This window comes from Delphinapterus leucas, chromosome X, assembly GCF_059928025.1.
Source record: "Delphinapterus leucas isolate spDelLeu-1000000601 "Yukka" chromosome X, BTC_Dleu_Yukka2, whole genome shotgun sequence".
NCBI classification, from domain to species: domain Eukaryota; kingdom Metazoa; phylum Chordata; class Mammalia; order Artiodactyla; family Monodontidae; genus Delphinapterus; species Delphinapterus leucas.
In genome coordinates this window covers 100,785,568-100,807,052 of record NC_143150.1, presented here as the reverse complement: position 1 = coordinate 100,807,052, position 21,485 = coordinate 100,785,568, and the positions used below count along the sequence as shown (strand labels likewise).

At 36.7% G+C, this 21,485-nt stretch overlaps 1 protein-coding gene across 1 annotated transcript in view; it reads left to right on the top strand.

Annotated features, from left to right (window-relative positions):
• Positions 1-4,709, top strand: part of CFAP47 (cilia and flagella associated protein 47) — a 546,463-nt gene extending 541,754 nt beyond the window's left edge. The window contains 1 exon segment of the mRNA XM_089904937.1: positions 4,471-4,709. Within this exon segment, the coding sequence (XP_089761063.1) occupies positions 4,471-4,675 (205 nt within the window). The 3' untranslated portion in view covers positions 4,676-4,709.
• Positions 4,710-21,485: the final 16,776 nt, after the last annotated feature.

The window sequence follows — 21,485 nt, the reverse complement described above, 5'->3', positions numbered from 1 at the left end:
TTTTTTCTATTGTCTCTTTGATTTATTTCTGCTCTACTCTTTATTATTTCCTTCTTTCTGCTAACTTTGGGTTGAGTTTTTCTTCTTTTTCTAGTTTCTTGAGGTATAGAGTTAGGTTGTTTATTTGAGTTCTTTCTTCCTTTTTTTTTTTTTTTTTAAATGTAGGCATTTATCACTATAAACTTCCCTCTTAGTACTACTTTTGCTGCACTCCACAAGCAATGTTGTGTTTTCATTTTCGTTTGTCTCAAGATATTTTCTAACATCTTTTTGACTTTTTCTTTGGTTCATTGGAAGTTCAAGATTTCATTGTTTTTTTTAAAATTAAAATTTGATTTTTTAATTTCCACATATTTGTGTATTTCCAATTTTCCTTCTGCTATTGATATCTAGTTTCATTCCACTGTGGTGGGAAAAGACAACTGGTAGGATTTCAGTCTTCTTAAATTTGTTTAGACTTGATTTGTGACCTAACATGCAGTCTGTCCTTGAGAATGTTCCATGTGCCCCTGAGAGGAATGTAAATGCTGTTGCTGTTGAGTGGAATACTCTGCGTATATTTGTTAGAACCATTTGTCTATAGCATTGTTCCTGTCTTCTTTTTTCTTATTGATCTTCTTTCTCGGTTTTCTATCCATTATTGGAAATGGGATTTTGAAATCTCCTATTATTATTCTATTGCTTTCTATTTCTCCTTTCATTTCTGTTAACCTTTGGTACATATATTTAGATACTCTGTTGTGGGGCATATGTATAGCTATAATATGTATAATCGTTATATCATTCTGTCAAGTTGATCTGATATAAGGTCCTTCTTTGTCTTCTCTGACAGTTTTTTATTAAGTCTACTTTGCCTAATATAAGTAAGGCCATCCATGCTCTTTTGTTTACCATTTGCCATCTTTCTTCCCTTTAAAACTTTCAGCTTATGTGTATTTTTAAACCCAAAGTTAGTCTCTTATAGACAGCATACACTTGGATCTTGTTTTTTATTCTATCAGCTACTGTCTCTTTTGAGTGGGGAGTTTGATTTATATTTAAAGTAATTATTGATAGGGAAGGACTTAGTATTGTCATTTTGTTGTTTTCTGTATGGCTTATAGCTCTTTTGTCCATCTTTTCTTCTCTTGCTGTCTTCCTTTATGTTGTATTGATTTTTTTTCTAGTAACATGCTTTGATTCCTTTCTCATTTTCTTTTGGGTATCTTCTATAGGTGTTTTCTTTGTGGCTACCATAGGGCTTACATAAAACACCTCATAAGTTTAACAATCCATTTCAAGCTGATAACTTGACTTCAGTTGCATACAAAATCTGTACACTTTGTTAGTGATGTACAAATTACATATTTTATATTGTGTATCCATTAATATATTTTATAATTACAGTTATTTTTATACTTTTGTTTTTTAACTTTTATGCCACAATTAAAAGTGATTTATGTACCACTGTTACGCTATTGAGTTTTGTGTATTTTTCTATATATTTACCTTTACCAGTGAGCTTTATACTTTCGAATGCTTTTGTGTGGCTGTTTGGCATCTTTTCATTTCAACTTGAAGGACTCCCTTTAGCATGCCTTGTAAGGCAGGTCTAATGGTGATTAGCTCCCTCAGCTTTTCTTTGTCAGGGGAAGTATCTACTTCATTTTTGAAGGATGGTTTTTCTGGTTATAGTGTTTCTGTTTAGCAGTTTGTTTTTTATCACTTTAAATATATCATCCCTCTCATTTCAGGCTTACAAGGTTTCTGCTGAGAAATCTGCTGAGAGTCTTACAAGGATTCCCTTGTATGTGATAAGTTATTTTTCTCTTGCTATTTCCAAATTCTCTTTTTGGCTTTGTTGACATTTTGATTATGCGTCTCATTGTGGAGTTATTTGGTTTCATCCTATTTAGAGCCTTTTGAACTTAATGAATCTGATGTCCATTTCCTTCCCCAGATTTGGGAAGTTTTTGGACATTATTTCTTTAAATAAGCTTTCTGCCTCTATTTTTCTCTTTTCCTTTTGAGACTCATAATGTGTATATTGGTCCTCTTGATATTGTTGTGTAAGTCCCTTAGATTTTCTTCACTCTATTTTATTTATTTTTCTTTTTGCTCCTCTGACTGGATAATTTCACATGACTTTTCTTCAAATTCTCTGATTACTTTTGCTTGATCAAATCTGTTGAACCTCTAGTGAATTTTTCATTTCAGTGAAATTTTCAGCTACATTCCTCAGCTCCAAAATTTGTTTGGTCTTTTTTTATATTTTCTGTCTCTTTGTTGAAATTCTCACTTTGTTCATGCATTGTTTTCCTGATATTGTTGAACATCTTCATGACAGTTATTTTGAATAATTTGTCAAGTAATTCCTATACCTCCATTTCTTTATGGTGTGTTTCTGGAGACTTATTTTGTTTCTTTAACAGGGTAATTTTTTTCTGTTTCTTCATTTTCTTTTTAACTTTGTGTTGGTATCTACACATTTGAAAAAATAGCTACCTCTCCCATTCTTTACAGACTGGCTTTATACAGGGAAAGATCTTCACCAAGCAGTGCAACTAGAGACTCTGGGGGCCTCTCAGATCTTTTCTGTGAATATGTCTTTCTGATCTTGTGTATGAAGATTACTAATTAGAGGGGCTTGCCAGCTTCTATTTTCTCAGGAGTTTGTAATCTCTTGCTCCCTCTGGTGTCTGTCTTCTGTAGTGTGAGTACTCTGAAATAGCACACTGCCCAGATCTTTTTTTCAGCAGCCTCTAGGCATCTAGAGTTTGTCATGTTCTCAGTTCCATAAGACAAGCAAGACAGAAATCAGAACCTTAAGCAGCCCACTGAAAAGCCAGAAATTTGGATGCATGTTCCTCTCTTCTTTTTCTGCACTTATGGAGAGCCTTCTGAGCTATATCAGTTTCTGTCTGCCATACCATGAGACCTCTGTAGAACCAGTACCCTGCCCAGCTCTTTTTTGTTCTCAGAAACTACCATGCTTCTGGAGTGTGTCAGGTCTCATCAATACTTCAAGATAGGCAAGACGGAAGCCAGTCCCCCAGCAGCCCCACACCTCCAATATCCAGATGTTGGACATCTGGTCCACTCTTCTCTTTTCTTCACCTGGGAGAAGTGAGACCTGAGAATTCCCTCCTAATCCTGTGGTACTGTGCTCAGGAGGGAGAGCTTGTGGTGACAGCATCCACAAATTTTCCTAATAGCTTCAGAGCAGCTGATTTTGCACTCACCTGGAGGGCGGAAGCCTCTTAACTGGTTTCAGAATTTCTCACAATGGAAATTGGCCTGCATATTTTTAAATCAGTGTCTCCATGGAACTGATCTGGGGCTTCCTATTCTGCCATCTTCCTGACATCACCCCTCTGGATATTCTGTTTTATACATATCTAATTTATCGGATCATGCATCATTGCCTAGCACTGGTAATAAAATGTTTTAAAATGATAACAATCATAATGACTATATTAATATTAATTAGTCCTTGTCAGGTACTTTCCATGTGCCAAGAAAGATAATAATCTTTATGGGTATTATTAATTTAACAGAATGAAAACTGAGGTTCAAAAAGACTAAGCAAGTTGCCTGAAGTCATGCTCCCAGGTAGAGCTAAGATTCTAGTCTAAGCCATCTGTATCCATAGTCCACTTTCTCAGACCACCTACTATGATACTCAATACACATTTACTGAAAGGATCAGTGAGTCCCAACCTGAATCTCCCATCTGCTCTTCTATGTTTCACTGTTGGATCTTTTCTAGGAAACTGTTCTTTACCTTCTGCCTGTATCTCCCCTGTCAGTTTAGATTTTAAATTCCTCACAACCTCCCATGTACTGTGCCTCTCTCCTGCTTTCTTCTACCAAGAAGTTCCTCAAATTCTTTCACAGTCTTCATCTCAAATGTAATCTACCTTGACTTCAAGATGGTCACTTGAATCTTAAATGTCACTCAGTTCACTTCAGATCATAGCAGCTCATCTTCAGGCCCAAGAATCTTTAATGAACCTGTAAAGTACTTATGTCTTACTTAGCAAGTGGAAAACTGAAGGAGAGTGAGCAAATGTCACATTGGAATAATAGTAAAAACAAAGGCTTTATGATAGCTGCTGTGGTCAGGCATTTTAGATATTAATTTATTTAAAAATAATTGAATTTTCATTTGTTATTCAGTTATTATAGGGACAGCATTGTATTCTTTGTACACTATAAAAATAAAATGTGATTGAAAATATCTTTAAGATTCCATTTTTGTCACCCTGCAAAGAATGACACTTTTCGGTAATTTAAAAAATGCCTCCTCACTATTATGCTGTAAGCATTCCATAAAGTAACAAGTATCAGACTCACAGCTGCATAACAGCATTAATGTTTAACTGTAGTCCTATGCAACAGGATATAAACCAAACCCTACCCATCAAGTTCTCATAAAGCGAACAGGGTAATGATACAATTTTAAAGGTTGATATTATATTTTTGTTCCAGAAATCCCGAGCCATTCACGGCATACTTCCTACCTGGCAGTGATCCTGAGTTTTTTGTAAAACCTCAGGTTGGAGAACTTCTTCCTTTTGACACTGAAGGAACTCTAATAGTTGTGGGTTTTAAACCCAAAATGTACAGCAGGAAATACAAAGCAACATTAGCAATACAGGTGAGTTCTACAAAGGCAGTAGTCAAGAATGTTTGATGTCACAAAAGTCATTAAATGACTTTGGGAGAAAAGGTTTCACCCAATGATCACAGATAAAGAATAGCAACATTATCTTGTAAAAGTCAACATATTTCAACTGTTCTGTATTGTTTTAACTTCCTTTTGGTCAATAAAGAAATTTTAAATGTGAAGTATAGCCAAAAATATTGTTATCACCAGTGAAAATAGAAAATTATTTCTCTTCCATATTAAGGAATTGTGGAAGAGATAAATAATGACTGTAAAGTGATTTGTATAGTCACATATTATTTTCTGTAATAACCTATTCAAAGACTTTAGGTGATTTGCGATAGAGATTTTGAAACCTTTGATTAAGGGATAAGATGTTGTCAAAATGTTAAAGTCTAAAATGAAGAAAATTAAATAGAAGATAAAATTTATCTTGAATTGAAAAAAAGAATGTGAAATGGACCATTAATGTAAAATAATGTTAAAATGATCATCTTATTAAAAGTTAAGGTAAATACAATTCCGAAAATTTATCCAGTAAGCAACACTTCTCCATAAAATTTCCCACATATATGCCACTAGGAACATTTTGGCTAAAGATAACTTTCAAGTTATTTCTGAAAAGATGCCTGTTGCCACTGTCTGTTTTCAGTAGCACAGGCACAAGGGACTTGTAGTCTTGTTTTGAGACACAACTACTGATCCCAAAATGTCTACTAGACTTCTGAATCAGACATTAATTAAGCAGCACCATTGGCAGAAAAATGTGTTGTTACTGTTTTAATGAATAGAGAAAAATGTTGGATATTGCTTGAGAAAATTATTTTTATTTTTCATCTTAGAGTCCTTACAACACAGGTAATAAAAATATAAAGCCTCTGGAGACTTGCTGCACATAACCCACTCCTGTGTTAGTATTTGATTTTAAATGATCATGTTGATGTATTTCCTTCTTTTTTTTTTTTTTTTACATCTTTATTGGAGTATAATTGCTTTACAATGGTGTCTCAGTTTCTGCTTTATAACAAAGTGAATCAGTCACACATATACATATGTTCCCATATCTCTTCTCTCTTGCGTCTCCCTCCCTCCCACCCTCCCTATCCCACCCCTCCAGGTGGTCACAAAGCACCGAGCTGATCTCCATGTGCTATGCGGCTGCTTCCCACTAGCTATCTATTTTACGTTTGGTAGTGTATATATGTCCATGCCACTCTCTCACTTTGTCACAGCTTACCCTTCCCCCTCCCCATATCCTGAAGTCCATTCTCTAGTAGGTCTGTGTCTTTATTCCTGTCTTACCCCTAGGTTCTTCATGACACGTTTTTTTTCTTAAATTCCATATATATGTGTTAGCATATGGTATTTGTCTTTCTCTTTCTGACTTCACTCTGTATGAAAGACTCTAGGTCCATCCAGCTCACTACGAATAACTCAGTTTTGTTCCTTTAAGCAAAAGAAATCTTAACCTCTACTTTACACCATAACCAAAAATTAACTCCAGATAAATTGTGGACCTCAGTGTGAAAAATAAAACAAACAATGCAATCAAAAAATAGGCAGAAGATCTAAATAGACATTTTCCCAAAGAAGGCATACAGATGGCCAACGACACATAGAGAGATGCCCAATATCATTAATTATTAGAGAAATGTAAATCAAAACCACAGTGAGATATCACCTCAAACCACTCAGAATGGCCATCATCAAATGTCTGCAAATATTAAGTGCTGGAGGCGTTGTGAAGGAAAGGAAACCCTCATACACTGTTGGTGGAAATGTAAATGTAAATTGGTGCAGCCACTATGGAGAACAATAGGGAAATTCCTTAAAAAACTAAAAAAAGAGTTTCCATATAAGTCAGTAATCCCACTACTGGGCATATATCTGGAAAAGATGAAAACTCTAATTTGAAAAGATACATGCACCCCAATGTTCATAGTAGCACTAGTTACGATAGCCAAGACAAGGAAACAAGCCAAGTGCCCATCTACAGATGATTGGCTTAAGAGTATGTGGTATACATATATAATGTGTATGTGTATATATATATATATATATATATATATATATATAAAATGAAATATTACTCAGCCATAAAAAAGAATGAAATATTGCCATTTGCAGCAACACGGATGTTCCTAGAGAATATTTTACTTTGTGAAGTAAGTCAGAGAAAGACATACCACATGATATAACTTATATGTGAAATCTAAAAAATAGTACAAATGCATCTACATACAAAGCAGAAGTGGACAGATACAAACTACTATACATAAAACATAAGCAACAAGGATTTATTGTAGAGCACAGGAAATTATATTCAATATCTTATAATAACCTATAATGGAATATACTCAGAAAACAATCACTGAATCACTATGCTGTATACCTGAAACTATCACTATAGTGATAGTTTTGTATCATAGATAGTATTGTAAATCAACTATACTTCAATTTACAAAAATCAAAGGGCACCAAATCAATTCAGAGACTAGAGCAGTTACATGAGGAGTAGGGGGAGTAACCAGATAAAGAACTAACAGTGTCCACAGACTTCTTTCTTATCTCTAGAGGACACAGAACATGCTGTTGATTTTTGTAGCTTCATATTTAAAAAGAAGTCTGAAAAAGCATTAAAAGATTTTACTTGGAGTTTCTTATTTGAGGATCTCAATTTGCTCATTAGTATGTGAATTTTCTGAAGAATGGAATCTAAGAGTTTTCTGAGATTCTGAAAGTTCCATATGGAGCTGACACTGTACATTTTAAAAAATACATATGCTGATTTGGAATTTGTGAATGTTGGCCAAGTATCTATCAATTCACTTATGTGTTTATGCCCTTACTTAATAAACACATGCTGAGTACTACTCCAAGCTAGGTTCTGTACTGAGCCTTGAGATAAAAAAAAACAAATGAGCACTGGTCAGACCTTCCTGCAAGTGCTCCCTGACTGGTGGGGAAGACAGGTGTAAATAGGTAGTTTCCAGACCACATGGAAAATGCTGTGATTGAGACCTTGGTGTAGAAAGACAGAGGTGGGGACCTGGCTGGGGAGTAAGAAAAGGCTTCACAGAAGACATTACATTTGACCAGGATATTAATGGAGTTGTTGTCTTCTGGGTATAGAAGGAGAGTGTGGCCTCTCAGACTGGGAGGAGGGACATGTGCCAAAGCCTAAAAATGTGACAGTACATAGCATGTCCAGGAGTAAGCAATGGTTGGAGCTCAGGATTAATGGGCTGGGGATTAACAGAAAATGTGGGAACAAATGTTGGTGGGAACACATTCTCAGCTAAGGGACTACATAGAGTAAAGGGGTAGGAAGATGGGTAAATAAAGGACATTTATATTGAAATGGCCAGTTAGCAGGTGAATATATGCATATGGAACTCAGAACATGGGTTTGATTCTGATAATTTTGTGACTTATTGGTATGAGTCAAAAGGAAAGCATGATAATGTTTATAGTAAGCTTATAAAAGCAGTGGTTCTCAAATCCTAGTATGCATTAGAATTGTCTTAGTTGATTGCTAAAAATGCAGTTACAAGGTTCACTCTCCTCCATTCTGATTCATTATTTGGGGCTAAATGCAAGAATCTACATTTTAACGTGTGTTTAGGTGCTTCTGATGTTCACACGTTAAGACAAAATATTCAGTAAGAGAAGAGGGCCATGGATATGACTCTGAAAAACAAACATTTAAAAAGTAGCAAGCAGAGAGAAGAGGCAGTGGTGTAAACTAAGAAGAAGTTAGTTAAAGAGAGGAATATCTAGATCCTGCTCCTGATGTTGGGTACAGCAGTCCCGGGTCTTGTCCCCACTGAGCCAAACAACCACATAGCAAGGATAGTTCCTGGAGAACAGACTGGGCAACATGGGGTATTTACCCTGGGAAGGAAAGAGTTAAGCTGGGATTGTGAGGAGCCTCCTTGTAAACAAAACACATGGTTCAAACATACAATCAGGAAGAAAAAAAATTGTCATTCACTTAAGATTTTTCTTTTAACCTAAATCAATATTGTAAGGGTTTGTTTGTGACAATTTCTTTTAGTCTTCTTATTTCTAGAGATGTCTTCATTTTGCCCTTACTCTCAATTTACACTTTCTCTAGGCATAGATTTCTGGGTTCATAACTATTTTTCCCCTCAGCATTTTGCAGTTATTACCCCATCTTCTATGACTTTTCTTGTTGATGAGAAATCTGTTCTATGTCAAGTTTACCTGAAAGGTAAACTGACTTTCCTTTTTAACTTTTAAGGTTTTTTTCTTTCATTCTTGATTTCCTGAAAATTTCTCTATTATGTATCTAGCAATGGGTCTATTATGTTATTTTATTATTGTTATTGTTATTATTCTGCTTGGTACTCAAAGTGTGCTATCATTTTGAATACTTATATCTCTCTTCCATGTCAGAAAATTCTCAGCTAATATCTTATCAAATATTCCTCCTTGCCTGCATTTTCTGTATTCTGGAAAGAGATCCCAAGAGCTTAGGGCCTGAAGCTTAAGTGTAAAGGATCTCAATCGATCTTGTGGGAATATTAACAGCTTGTACATATATTTTACCTTTTTTATCTCTTTGCTGTGTGGTAGATGAAGTGTTCAGTGCTATCTTCCAAGTCAGTAATAGTCTTTTCAGTGGTGTTCTGTTTAGAGTTTATCCTATCTATTGATTTTATTGTTTATTTTGATGATGTTTTTTATTTCTTGTATTTTGATTAGTTTTTTTTATATTCACCTTTTAAATATATGTAGCTTCTCGTTTGATGTTTTCTTGTTCATTCCTTAATAAGATTTTATCTTTGAGTATCATAGCAGTGTTTACTATAAAGCATTTGTCAAAATATTCCATAAAGTTAATATCATGAGGAGATAATTCCTGTTCTGATGTTTATCTTATTGATTGTCTTTCTTAGCATTAGGTTTCTTCATGCATTTTGGAATGGTGGATCACAGGCTTATCTAAGGGGGATATGTATTTTTTTTTGCTTTGCATTGTTTTCTTTTTCTTTCACTTTCTGGGCTCTGACAAGGAGTTATGAGGCTTCTTCCAGGAATGTCCTGGTGCCCTCAGTTGACAAGTAGCTCTTATATGAAGGCTTGGGCCTCCTCCCTGGTAGGGATATGAAAAATATACAGGACTGGTTAGTGAGCCTCAGGCAGCTCGAGCTTCCATTGCCTGCAGCTCTGAGCAGCAGTTACCAGTATTTTTTCACCCTACTTTTAGAAATCATAGCCCCTGGATTTAAGCAGTGAAGCCAACTCCTTTTCTCCATTTCACATGGAAGATCTCTAGTCCTTCTTATCCCAAAGAGGTAAATTTGCATCTCCCACTGCCTGCTTTGGAATATAGACCATCAGCTCCATTAACCACTCCAGCTTTCTATATTGTCTTTTGTGTACGAAAATGCTTATTTGTCTAAGTCTCTTTGATTCTGTATTTTTATATTGCTAAGTTTTTAGAGCCAAAGGGTATACATCAAAGAAGCAACAGAGTGCCTTTTTCCTAGTGTCTCTGGGTTAATTTTTAACTACATATTTTATTAGAATGTTGGAAATATAATTAATAAAGGAAATCCAATCACTTTCAAGTAGAAATAGCTATGGAGTTTCTAGAGGTTTAATTATATAGATTATAATCAGTTACTAAAGTTTGTTTTTTGTTTTTTTTTTCTCTGTTTCAGGAAGTACTTAGCTTTGAAAGACTTATGTAAAACTTTGCAATTCAGTCAACTAGTGAGGGATATTGGAACTGGTTCTTTCTCATCAGCTATCACTGAAAAGAGCCTTGGTGTCTACAGTTCAGGATTAGATAAGTAATTTCTATGCTTTTTTTCTGTCAGAGTTACTGTAGTCTCAGTGAATACATATCAGATTGTTGGAACTTTATATGTTTGCTTATTAATTAACATGTTCCTGAGTAAAACTCTGAAGTTCTCTCTGTTTTTAAGCCTTAAAATATGGTGTCTTATACAGTTTTCAAATGAAGGCCTTATCTTTTTAAAATTATATCTACAAGGAAAGGATTCTTTCCTCTTACAAGAAGCACTTTACTGAAGTGAAACATTAGCCAATGGTTTCATTTGTAAGGCAGTATCTTTATATTGACTGGTTAACAATTAATTACTCAAGTGAAAACTAAGAATATATTAGTGGATTGTTAATTCACTCCTCTGGATCTCAGCTGATAAGTTTCCCTAATACATCTCAGGTCACTGACCACATGAATCCCATGTCTCCAGGCAGCCAGCAGGGTCCTGCTCCCTTTGTGTTCCCATCTGCTAAGATTTCAAGGGGATGAGTCTTACTTAGCTGGTCTGTTACTGATCTTGCGCCATGATCTGGCTGAGGACGTTACCCCCTCTTCTCCAATGCTTCTTTTTCCCTTCTCTGCATAGATTAGATCTTCCTCCAGTGTTCAAGCTGTATTCACACTCTGCACCCTGACTCAGCCAGGTACACGTTAGACCTGAAGCTTTCTCACGGCTCCTGCCTCTCTCTCTTACCTTTGCCAACGACTGGCCTCTCCTGTTTCCCTCCATCATGCCAGCCCTGAAGATAGGCATTTGGCAATTTATGTCCTATGCCCCTGTCTTACGTTGCATCCCAAAGAGGGAAATCTTTATATGGTATGTGATAGGAGGTAGTTTATTTGGGCGTTGATCACAGAAAGCACCATTAGGGGAAGAAGATAGTGAGATGATATGTGGAAGGGGAGGAACCCAAAAGAGGGTGAGTTATTAACAGGTTTGTTCTGTGTCCAAATGGATATCACTTCTCCTCAGGATCTCTGAAGTCCAAGATAGATCATGCCTCAGAGTAATCCCCCTTCTTTCTCAGGCCAAGTGGGGTCCATATTCATCCTCCAGTACTCATTTGTCATTGCTAAGGGCTGCTCCATAGGAACATTTACTTTCTAAGGGCATTAATTCACAAGTATCTGAAAGAAAGCCCTTCAGCAGAAATTTGCAATGGATCAGGGTCGTTTATGTACTGGCCAGTGAGTGTTGAATGAGTATGGGAGAGGTACTAACAGGAACTGATGAATCACTCCCATCCTCTAATACTTAAGTAGGAACTGTTGACATCTGTATCACAGAGGTGAGGGCATCCCCACTACATGCATAGGCTGTCCAGGCAGTGGTATTTGTGAGGCACCAAGAAAGTGTTCATCCAAAGTTATCTGCTTCACTCATGCCTATGGTTCTCTTTTACCAATAGCTTCATTTCTTTCAAAAGACAAATGTCACTGGATTCTAGATGAGTCCTCAGTATCCGTATTCATCCTCCCACATGACCACACAAATCAATTGGAAAAAGAGCATAGAACTCACCTGGGAAAAGCCATCAGATTCTTTCTCTAGGAATTTGGCGTTGGGACGGGAGAAGCTCTTTCGGTCTCAATTATTCAGTTAGGAAAATTTGGGAGCCAAGGTATGACAGTGTATGCAGCAGACAAAACATCAATAAGGCTGAACTCCAGATAGAGAAATAAGGTAAATGTACAGAGAGAAACAAACTGGAGCTTCTATGCTGTGTCTTGCTTACTAATACCATTCAAGTGGCTTGATCATACCACTGGGGAAGCCTGTCTATATTGATTATCCCTGGGTTACACCTGAATCCTGACATTTCTCCTTTACACTTAAACTTCAGGCACTAATTCTTTACTCTGAATGTGTTTGCCAGATGGATTTCCTTCTGGACTTATTTAAAGAGAAAGCACAAGAACACTGATATATGGAATAAGGGATGTAGAAGGTTGATGGCCTCCACATTATACCAAGGTCAGACCAAGTTGCAGTGAGGGAGATGAGGTATATAACCAGATATAGAGATAAATAAATACTATGTGGTACCTTATTTATGTATCTGAGTCAAGTACTTTTGTTCATTTTAACATTTTTGTGTTATGTGTGGTAAAATACACAAAATATACCATTTTAACCATTAAGTTTACGGTTCAGTGGTATTAAGTACATTCACATTGTTCACCTATTAACACTATCCATCCCAGAACACTTTTCACCTTTCCAAACTGAAACTACGTACCCATTAAACAATAACTCCCTATTCTCCCCTCGCTACAGCCCCTGGCAACTACCATTATACTTTCTGCCTCTATGAATTTGACTACTCCAGACACCTCAGATAAGTGGAATCATACAGTATTTGTCCTTTTATGACTAGCTTATTTCACTTAGCCTAATGTCCTCAAGGTTCATCCCTGTTGTAGCATATGACAGAATTTCCTTCTTTTTAGAGCTGAATAATATTCCATTGTGTGTCTATATATATATACCACATCTCGTTTATCCCTTCATCCATCGATGGACACTTGGGTTGCTTCCACCTTTTGACTATTGTGAATAATGCTGCTATGAAAAAGGGTGTACATGGTCAGAATGACCATCATTAAAAAATCTACAAATAACAAATGCTAAGGAGGGCGTAGAGAAAAGGGCACCCTCCTATGCTGTTGGTAGGAATTTAAATTGGTACAGCCACTGTGGAAAACAGTATGGAGGTTCCTTAAAAAACTAAAAATAGAGTTCCATATGATCTAGCAGTCCCACTCCTAGGCATATATCCAGAGAAAACTATAATTTGAAAATATACATGCACCCAGTGTTCATAGCAGAACTATTCACAATAGCTAAGATGTGGAAGCAACCTAAATATCCATCAACAGATGAATGAATAAAGAAGATGTGGTACATATATACAATGGAATATTACCTAGCCATAAAAAAAGACTGAAATAATGCCATTTGCAGCAACATGGATGGACCTAGAGATTGTCACACTAAGTGAAGTAAGTCAGAAAGAGAAAGACAAATACCATATGATGTCACTTATATGTGGAATCTGAAATATGGCACATATGAACATTTATGAAATACAAACAGACTCACAGACATAGAAAACAAACATGGTTGCCAAAGGGGAAAGGGGGCAGAGGAGGGATAAATTAGGAGTTTGGGATTAGCAGATACAAACTACTGTATATAAAATAGATTAACAACAGGGTCCTACTGTATAGCACAGGGAACTATATTCAATATCCTGTAATCAGCCATAATGGAAAAGAATATGAAAAGAACATGTTATATATGTACTGAATAATTGTGCTGTTCACCAGTAAATCAACTATACTTCAATTAAAAAGAAAAAAGAAAATGGGTGTACAAATATGTGTATGATTCCTTGCTTTCAGTTAATGGGTATATACCTGAAAGTGGAATTGCTGTAACATATGGTGATCCTATTATTAATTTTTTGAGGAACCACCATACTATTTTCCATGCACCATTTTACGATTGCAACAGCAATTCACAAAGGTTCCACTTTCTGCACATCCTTGCCAATTGTGTAGATAAATGTATGTGTGTAGACACTTTTGTATTATTCCCTTATTAACCTTCTGATGCCTACAGGGGCTGTAATGATACAACACGTTTCTTACCTAATAGAAAAATGCCAATCTTCTCCCTATTTTTAAGCATTTTATTTTTTTAATTTGTCTTTGTTCACTCCATTTTTTGTTTCTCTGTTTATGATCCTGTCTTGCTGTGGTTTACGTGTAGATTTTTTAAGTCCCACTTTGATTCATCTAAAGTGTTTTTTAAGAGTAACTCTGCATAAAATTTTCACGATAGCTTACTTATTGTATTATATATTCATAACTTCTCAGTCTACTGATGTCATTCTATCAGTTTGAGTGGAGTGCAGCATTCTTACCTCCCTTTATGCTCCCTTGCTTATTATATAATTTAAAAAATATTTCCTCTACAGGTATTTAGAACCACATCAGAGAATGTTATAATTTTTTCTTCCAACATCAATCATAATTTAGAAAACTCAAGAGAAGAAGGAAAGTCTCTGGCATTTACCCACATGTTTGCTCACTGCATTCTTTCTTCCTTTCTTATATTCCAATATTCCTGCTTTTATAATTTTCTTTCTGTTTAGAGAAATTCTCTCACCTTTAGAGTCAGTCTCTAGGTGACAAATTCCACTAATTTTCCTTTGTCTAAGAATATCTGGGCTTCCTTTCTGAACAATATTTCCACTGTATATAGGATTCTAGGTGGACAGTTCTTTACTTTCAGCACTGGAAAAAAAAAAAAAATGTGTCGCCTCCATGGTTACTAATAAGGAATTCATTGTATTCTAATTGTTTTCCCCTGTAGGTAAGGTGTCATTTTTCTGAGCTGCTTTCAAGATTTTTACTCTGTTTTCATTTTTCAGAAGTGTGACTCTATTGTGTGTTGTTATTTCTTTGGATTTATCCTATTTGGAATTGTATCAGCTTTTAAAAACTGTAGGTATATGTCTTCTGCCAAATTTTGGAAGTTTTCCTCCATTACTTCTCCAAGTACGTTTTCAGCCTTATCCTTTTTCCCCTCTCTTTCTGGGATTCTGATGACATGAATATTAGATTTTTGTTATAATCTCACAGATCCCCGAGGCTCTCTTCATGTTTTAGATTCTTCTCTGTTATTCAGATTAGAATTAGAATTGTTCTATCTTTCAGTTCACTAACCTTTTTTCTGCCCCCCTCCATTGTGCTGCTGGTGTCCTCATCATGAGTGAGAGAGAGGTGGTGAAAGTCTTGTCTCTCCACCACCCCAGTTGGGAGGGGCAGGAGCATCTTGTTGCTGCAGGGTGTGGGTAGATATTCAGGCTTTCCACGCAGCGGTCTCCCCTGACAGAGACCTCCCCTGAAGGCAGAGCCTTCCCTGACAGAGACCTCCCCTGAAGGTAGAGCCTTATTACCACCTAGCAGGGCTGACTATGAAAGCCCTGGCTCCTACTCAACCTTCTTTGACACCACTCCAGTGGGGAATTATGGCGCTTCCTTACAGCCTAGCAAATGTGAGTCTGAAAGTCTAGGCCCCCATTTGGCCTTTATTGGTGAGGGTGAGTGTGAGGCAATAGTTTTTTCTGTAGTATTTGGCTGGAGTAGAGAAGCTATTGTTTAAGTTTTCTCTCTGCTAGGCTGACCTTTTCTGAGTCCTTTCTCTAAAGAGAGCAGACTTTCCTTGGGAACTCACAGCCATGTTGTTCCTTGAGTTCCAAGGTTGTCCTTAGTCCATCTGCCTTCTCTCCATCTTTTAGAGTAATATACATATTTATACATACATATATATACTTACATATATATGTGTGTGTGTGTGTGTGTGTGTGTGTGTGTGTGTTTTAGTTGTACTTATTGGGAGGAAAATGGACAAATACGTTTACTCCATTTTCCCAGAAGAGGAGATCTAGCTTCATATTCATTTAATTAACTCAGAGAAAAAAATAACATGAATGCTTTCAGTTTATTCCAGCATCCTTGCCATCCACTTATTTCAAAAGTCAAAAGGGGTTCAGGGCCCTTTACCTCTCTCCTCTATGAGACGCCAACTTTCAGCATGACTCATAGACCCCTTTGGGATTTTTCTACTATCTGCTTCCATCTTGTTAATGCCAAAAGAGATTCTAAAGTATAGGGGCTTGAGGTTAGGCCCAACGCAGTCAAGGTGAAGGGCACTCTGCATTAATAAGCCTCTGAACGCTAACCTCTCCAAGTTTCCCCAGCACTTGAGGCCAGGCGTCTCTTCATGTCTGGTAGTACCCCTGTCCTACAACACAGGCTTGGGAAACTCCAAATAGCATCTCCCATCCCTTCAAGCAATAGCTCCAACCATTTGTTCCTGAAATCATTGCTATGAACTTTGTGAAAATATGTTAACATTACTGTTCTTTTTTTTAAAAAAATCATTTATCTTTCCTTCCTGATCATAAACTTGCAAAAATAAAACAAATGCTTTGATTAAATGAAGCAAAGAATCAAGCATAATGTTCATAATTCTATAAGAAAAATGACCTAGTTTTGCCTCAGTATTTATTTGCCTTTTAGAGATTCAATAATTGCATTTTTTTCTGAAGTGACTTCTTGTGCTAAAATAAATGACCGAAGAGTGTCTTATTGCTGACACAGATCACAGTTTGTTGCTAATGGAATGTTAACTGCTTTTTAAGTAACTCTGAATAAATCTGCTGATCCATAAAAGATTCATCTAAAAGGAATCCAATTCATTTTCTGGCTTTACCACTTCCACTGATGTGAAAAATCTTCCTCCATATTCCACTTTAGTTCAGCCATTGTAATGCTGAGAGCGGCACCTGGCTTGTAAAAGGATATTTTAATTGGGAGAGGTGACACATTTAATAATATGTCAAGGTTACCATTTTAAAAAGTCACTCCCCAAAAGAAAAATGATATTTAAGCTTGTCCTCTGGTGTAAAAAATCATCTCCAGAGTATGAAAGTTTGCTCCATTTCCAAGATCAGAAAGGCAGTACTGAAAAAGAATCCTGAGATTTCCAAAGACAGACAAAACTTGTGACTTCAGCTGCTTCCCTGAGAATTAATTCCCTGTGTAATTTTGTATCTGGGACAACCATGACAGAGGATTTTGCAAAACTTTAGCAAAACCAAAACTCAACACCTCAGCAGATGTCTTTGTGGCCTGAATTTCCTGTGTCTGGAGCACCTTCCTGCCTTGTGTGCCTTTGTAGAATAGTCCAGCTTGGGTAGAAAATAGTCCCATCCAGAGTATGGTTTGGAAATAGGGGCTGTAGCTTTCTTCCAGGACTGCATGTTATTTATCATTCTTTGAAACAACAATGTGTCTGAAAATAAGGCATATATTTAAAAATTATGAAATAAGGTATTTATTAGACATTTATTTTTGTAAATCTCAAAAAAGATAAATATTTTTTTAAGCAAAGCTCTTCTTTTAGACTTATACTGCAGTCCTCCAAGAATAGATACACCTTTGCAGTTACTTAAACAATAGCTTACAAGGAGTTGTATAAGTTGTGCTGGCTACATAGATGTATACAGGCTTTAAATTGTTTTCAAGTTGTTACTTTTGTGTGTAAGAAAGAAAATAATGGGGCTTCCCTGGTGGCGCAGTGGCTAAGAATCCACCTACCAATGCAGGGGACACAGGTTCAAGCCCTGGTCCAGGAAGGTCCCACATGCCTCGGAGCAACTAAGCCTGTGCACCACAACTACTGAGCCTGTGCTCTAGAGCCTGTGGGCCACAACTACTGAGCCCACGTGCCACAACTACTGAAGCCCACACGCCTAGAGCCTGTGCTCTGCAACAAGAGAAGCCACCGCAATGAGAAGCCCGCGCACCACAACGAAGAGTAGCCCCCACTCGCTGCAACTAGAGAAAAGCCCTCGTGCACTAATGAAGACCCAACGCAGCCAAATATATATAAATAAATAAATAATTTTTTTTTAAAAAAGGAAGAAAATAATGAGTTATATGACTGAGTGACATTTCACAATGAAAAGAAATGATACTAAATCTACATTTCAGCGTCACTTGCTCTAGGTCACTATGATTTCAAATGCTGTCATTATGGAAGAATTGTGGCTCTTTTGAACCTCATATAAATGGAATCACATAGTTTGTCCTCTTTTCTGTTTGGATTTCTTTCACATAATATTTTGTCTGTGAGATTCATCCATGCTTTTGCATCTATCAGTAGTTTATTCTTTTCATTGTGAGTTATATCCCGTTATATGAATCACATTATATATATCACATTATTACATTGTATGAATGTATCATATGTATTTTTCCTTTCACTTGTGGTTGGACATTTGTGTTGTTCCCAGGTTTTGGTCTTTATGTACAAAACTGCCAAGAACATTCCTGTCCGACATTTGGTGCACATGTATAGACATTTCTGTCGTGTATTCAGCTAAATAAGCTTCCCAGACTCAATTCCAATGTGTGTATGTGGATGCTTTCCCACACCAACAAGCAATTCTTGTACTCTAGCAAGGTGTCCGAGAATTCAACTCAATTCTGACACTACCTACCCAGAAATAGAATGAGATTCCACAGGTAAAGGGCTCAGTCCCACAAGACCACCCTCCACTTCAGACACCAGCACAAGCCCAAGTTTGTTACCTGTACTTCTGGCAGACAATCTAAAAACTGGAGGACTCAACAACCCTCTCCAACTCAGACTGCCAGTCCAGGTTGTCACCTGCACTTCTGACCAACTGGCTCTAAATCAGAGGTTCCCATGACCCCCTCCTTGGGCTCAATTAATTTGCTAGAACAGCTCACAGAACTCAGAGAAACATTTTACTTACTGGATTACTGGTTTATTATAAAATAATAATCTAAAAAACTAAACTTATAAAAACAGAGAGTAGAATTGTAGTTACCAGGGTCTGGGGGGTAGGGGAGGAAATTGAGGAGATGTTGGTTAAGGGCACAAACTTGCAACTAGTAGATACATAAGTCTTGGGGATCAAATGCACAACATAGTGACTATAGTCAACAATACTGTATTATAAACTTCAAAGTTGCTAAGAGACTAGATCTTAATTGTGCTCAACTAAAAAATAAATGATAATTACGTGACATGATAAAGGTGTTCGATAACACAACTGTAGTAATCATATTGCGATATATAAACACACCTCAAACTTACACAATGTTATATGTAAATTATATCTCAATAAAAATGTATCATAAATTAAATATTTTCATTTTTCTTCATAGATCTTAGATAAAAATAGATGTCATTTCACAAATTCCCTAAAACCATTCTTTACTATTACAATGTAATAAACTTGAAGAAAAGAAACCGGAATCACATTTTTAAAAAGTCACAGGTCAGTGTTAAGAAAGTATTGTAACTGCCAAGCTTTATCTCAGACAGAGCTTTTTCTACCTTTTCTGTTTGTTCTGTTCTAATCACAAAATGTACAGAGCACCATGTCCATCACATATAGAGACGCATGTAACAACACTGACTAAATCAATTATGTCTCAAAGGTAATAACTATTAGAACATTGCAAAGGTTAGTAGTTTAGGATAAGATTTCATTAACCATGATCAGTGGCATTTTATTTGACATACATAGATGTTTTAAAATTTCGTGTGAGCATTGAGTCATAAATGCAGATGTATAACTCATAATGTATATGCATATGAACATGTAGTGCAGAGAATTATTTCAAGACCATGCTACTATAAATGAGCATTCATCTAAACAGTTCTTAATAATTCATTGAGCCTCACAAGTCATCTGAGGCACACAGATGACAAAAACTATGCATATTTCTGAAAACAGGAGGCAAGAGTCTGTAGGTGAGAAAAATTTGGTACCCCAAAATATATCTCTTTGGCACATTAATTATTTTAAGCTGGTTGTTTTTTAAGAAGCAACAGATAAGGAAAAAACTCAGAAAACCAAATAGGAGTTACCTTTTTGTAAGAAACATGAACATTTATAAGGGAAATCTCCATTAGTAAGTTATGTCTGCCTTACTGTACCAGGAAGAAGAGGATGACTCTAATCTCTAGAATTTCTTATCAGTGGAGAAGATGATGACTTAAATCTGCATAAAGATTGTTTACTGTTCTTTTCCTGGTAACCTCTCCTGACTCTCGCCTCCCTCAACATCATCTTTTGTCTTTAGCTGAATATGGTATTTAAGGTGAGGGCTTCAGCCATTTTGGCGAGTTACTCATTTCTTCTGGGTCTCTCCCGTTTAGACATGTTATTAAACTTTTGTTTGATTTTCCCACATTAATCTGTCTCATGTCAATTTAATTATTAGAACAGCCAGAAGAACCTCGAAGGGCAGAGGAAAATGTCTTTCTCCTCGACAAGTCCCAGGGAAACTCAGGTCCTAAAGGAAGGAAGAACTCCAACTCTGGCATGAAGAATGAGTCAGGTGATGGTGTCTAAATCCTAATAGCAATTAACCACACTGGGGGTTTGATTGAAAATGCAGCCAGTACCATTCCACCAGGAGGTCTGAATCTTCCTGGGCCACTAACCATATTACCACTTGACCACAAGTGCTTAGGTTGTGTCACCATTACCGGCTACACATATGAAAGTAAGTGCAGCTGAAATGTGCTTTTGCCTTAAAATCAGGTAAGTTTGACTTTAACTGAAACAATTGAATATAGTGTCTGTCATGATAAGTTCTGGAGTTGGACTTAAGTATGAGTCCTGGGTGAGTTGCTTAATGACCATCTGAGCCTCCATTTCCCTCACTGTAACATGGAAGCTGGGAAACCACTGTCTCCGACTTAGAGTTGTGGAGACAGTGTACATTAAGTAACACTGCAAACTAAACATTAGCAGAGTAATGATACAAAACAATTTTTGTTAGCATCTTGGAAATTATGAAAATGCCTGTCTCCCAGGAGAAAGTGCAGAAAAAAATAAAGTGGCATGATAAGAAGTCCTTTAGATGGCCCATTGTTGGATGGTTGTCCATACTCAATAGATTTGTGAGGGTTCCTTATACATATCTGTCCACTTTTGTGTATTTACAAAATTCTCCAAAATAAAAAGTTTTTAAAAGTCCTTTAAAAGTAAAATACTACATAACGTAAGAGGAAACCACTGTACTGCTGTGGTTCTCAGAGTGGTCCCTAGGACCAGCAGCATCAACAGCTATCTGGAATCTTGTTTCCAATGCATATTCTTGGGTCCCACCTCAGGTAAATTGCATCAGAAACTCTGAGGGTGGGAGCCGGCTGTCTGTGTTTTAACATGCCCTCCAGGTGATTCTGATATACCACTAAAATGTGAAAATCATTAATATAATGAAAATAGGATTAGCCTGTGTTGGAGGTTGGCCCTAATGGAGGCTAGACTTGGGCAATCAGAGGCGCCTTACACCCCACCCCCACTCCGAGGAACTACTTCAAGGATGCAGCCTCAGATCATAATATGTTATTGAAACCATCTGGGCATATACATGACTGAACCTCGTGAAAGCCTC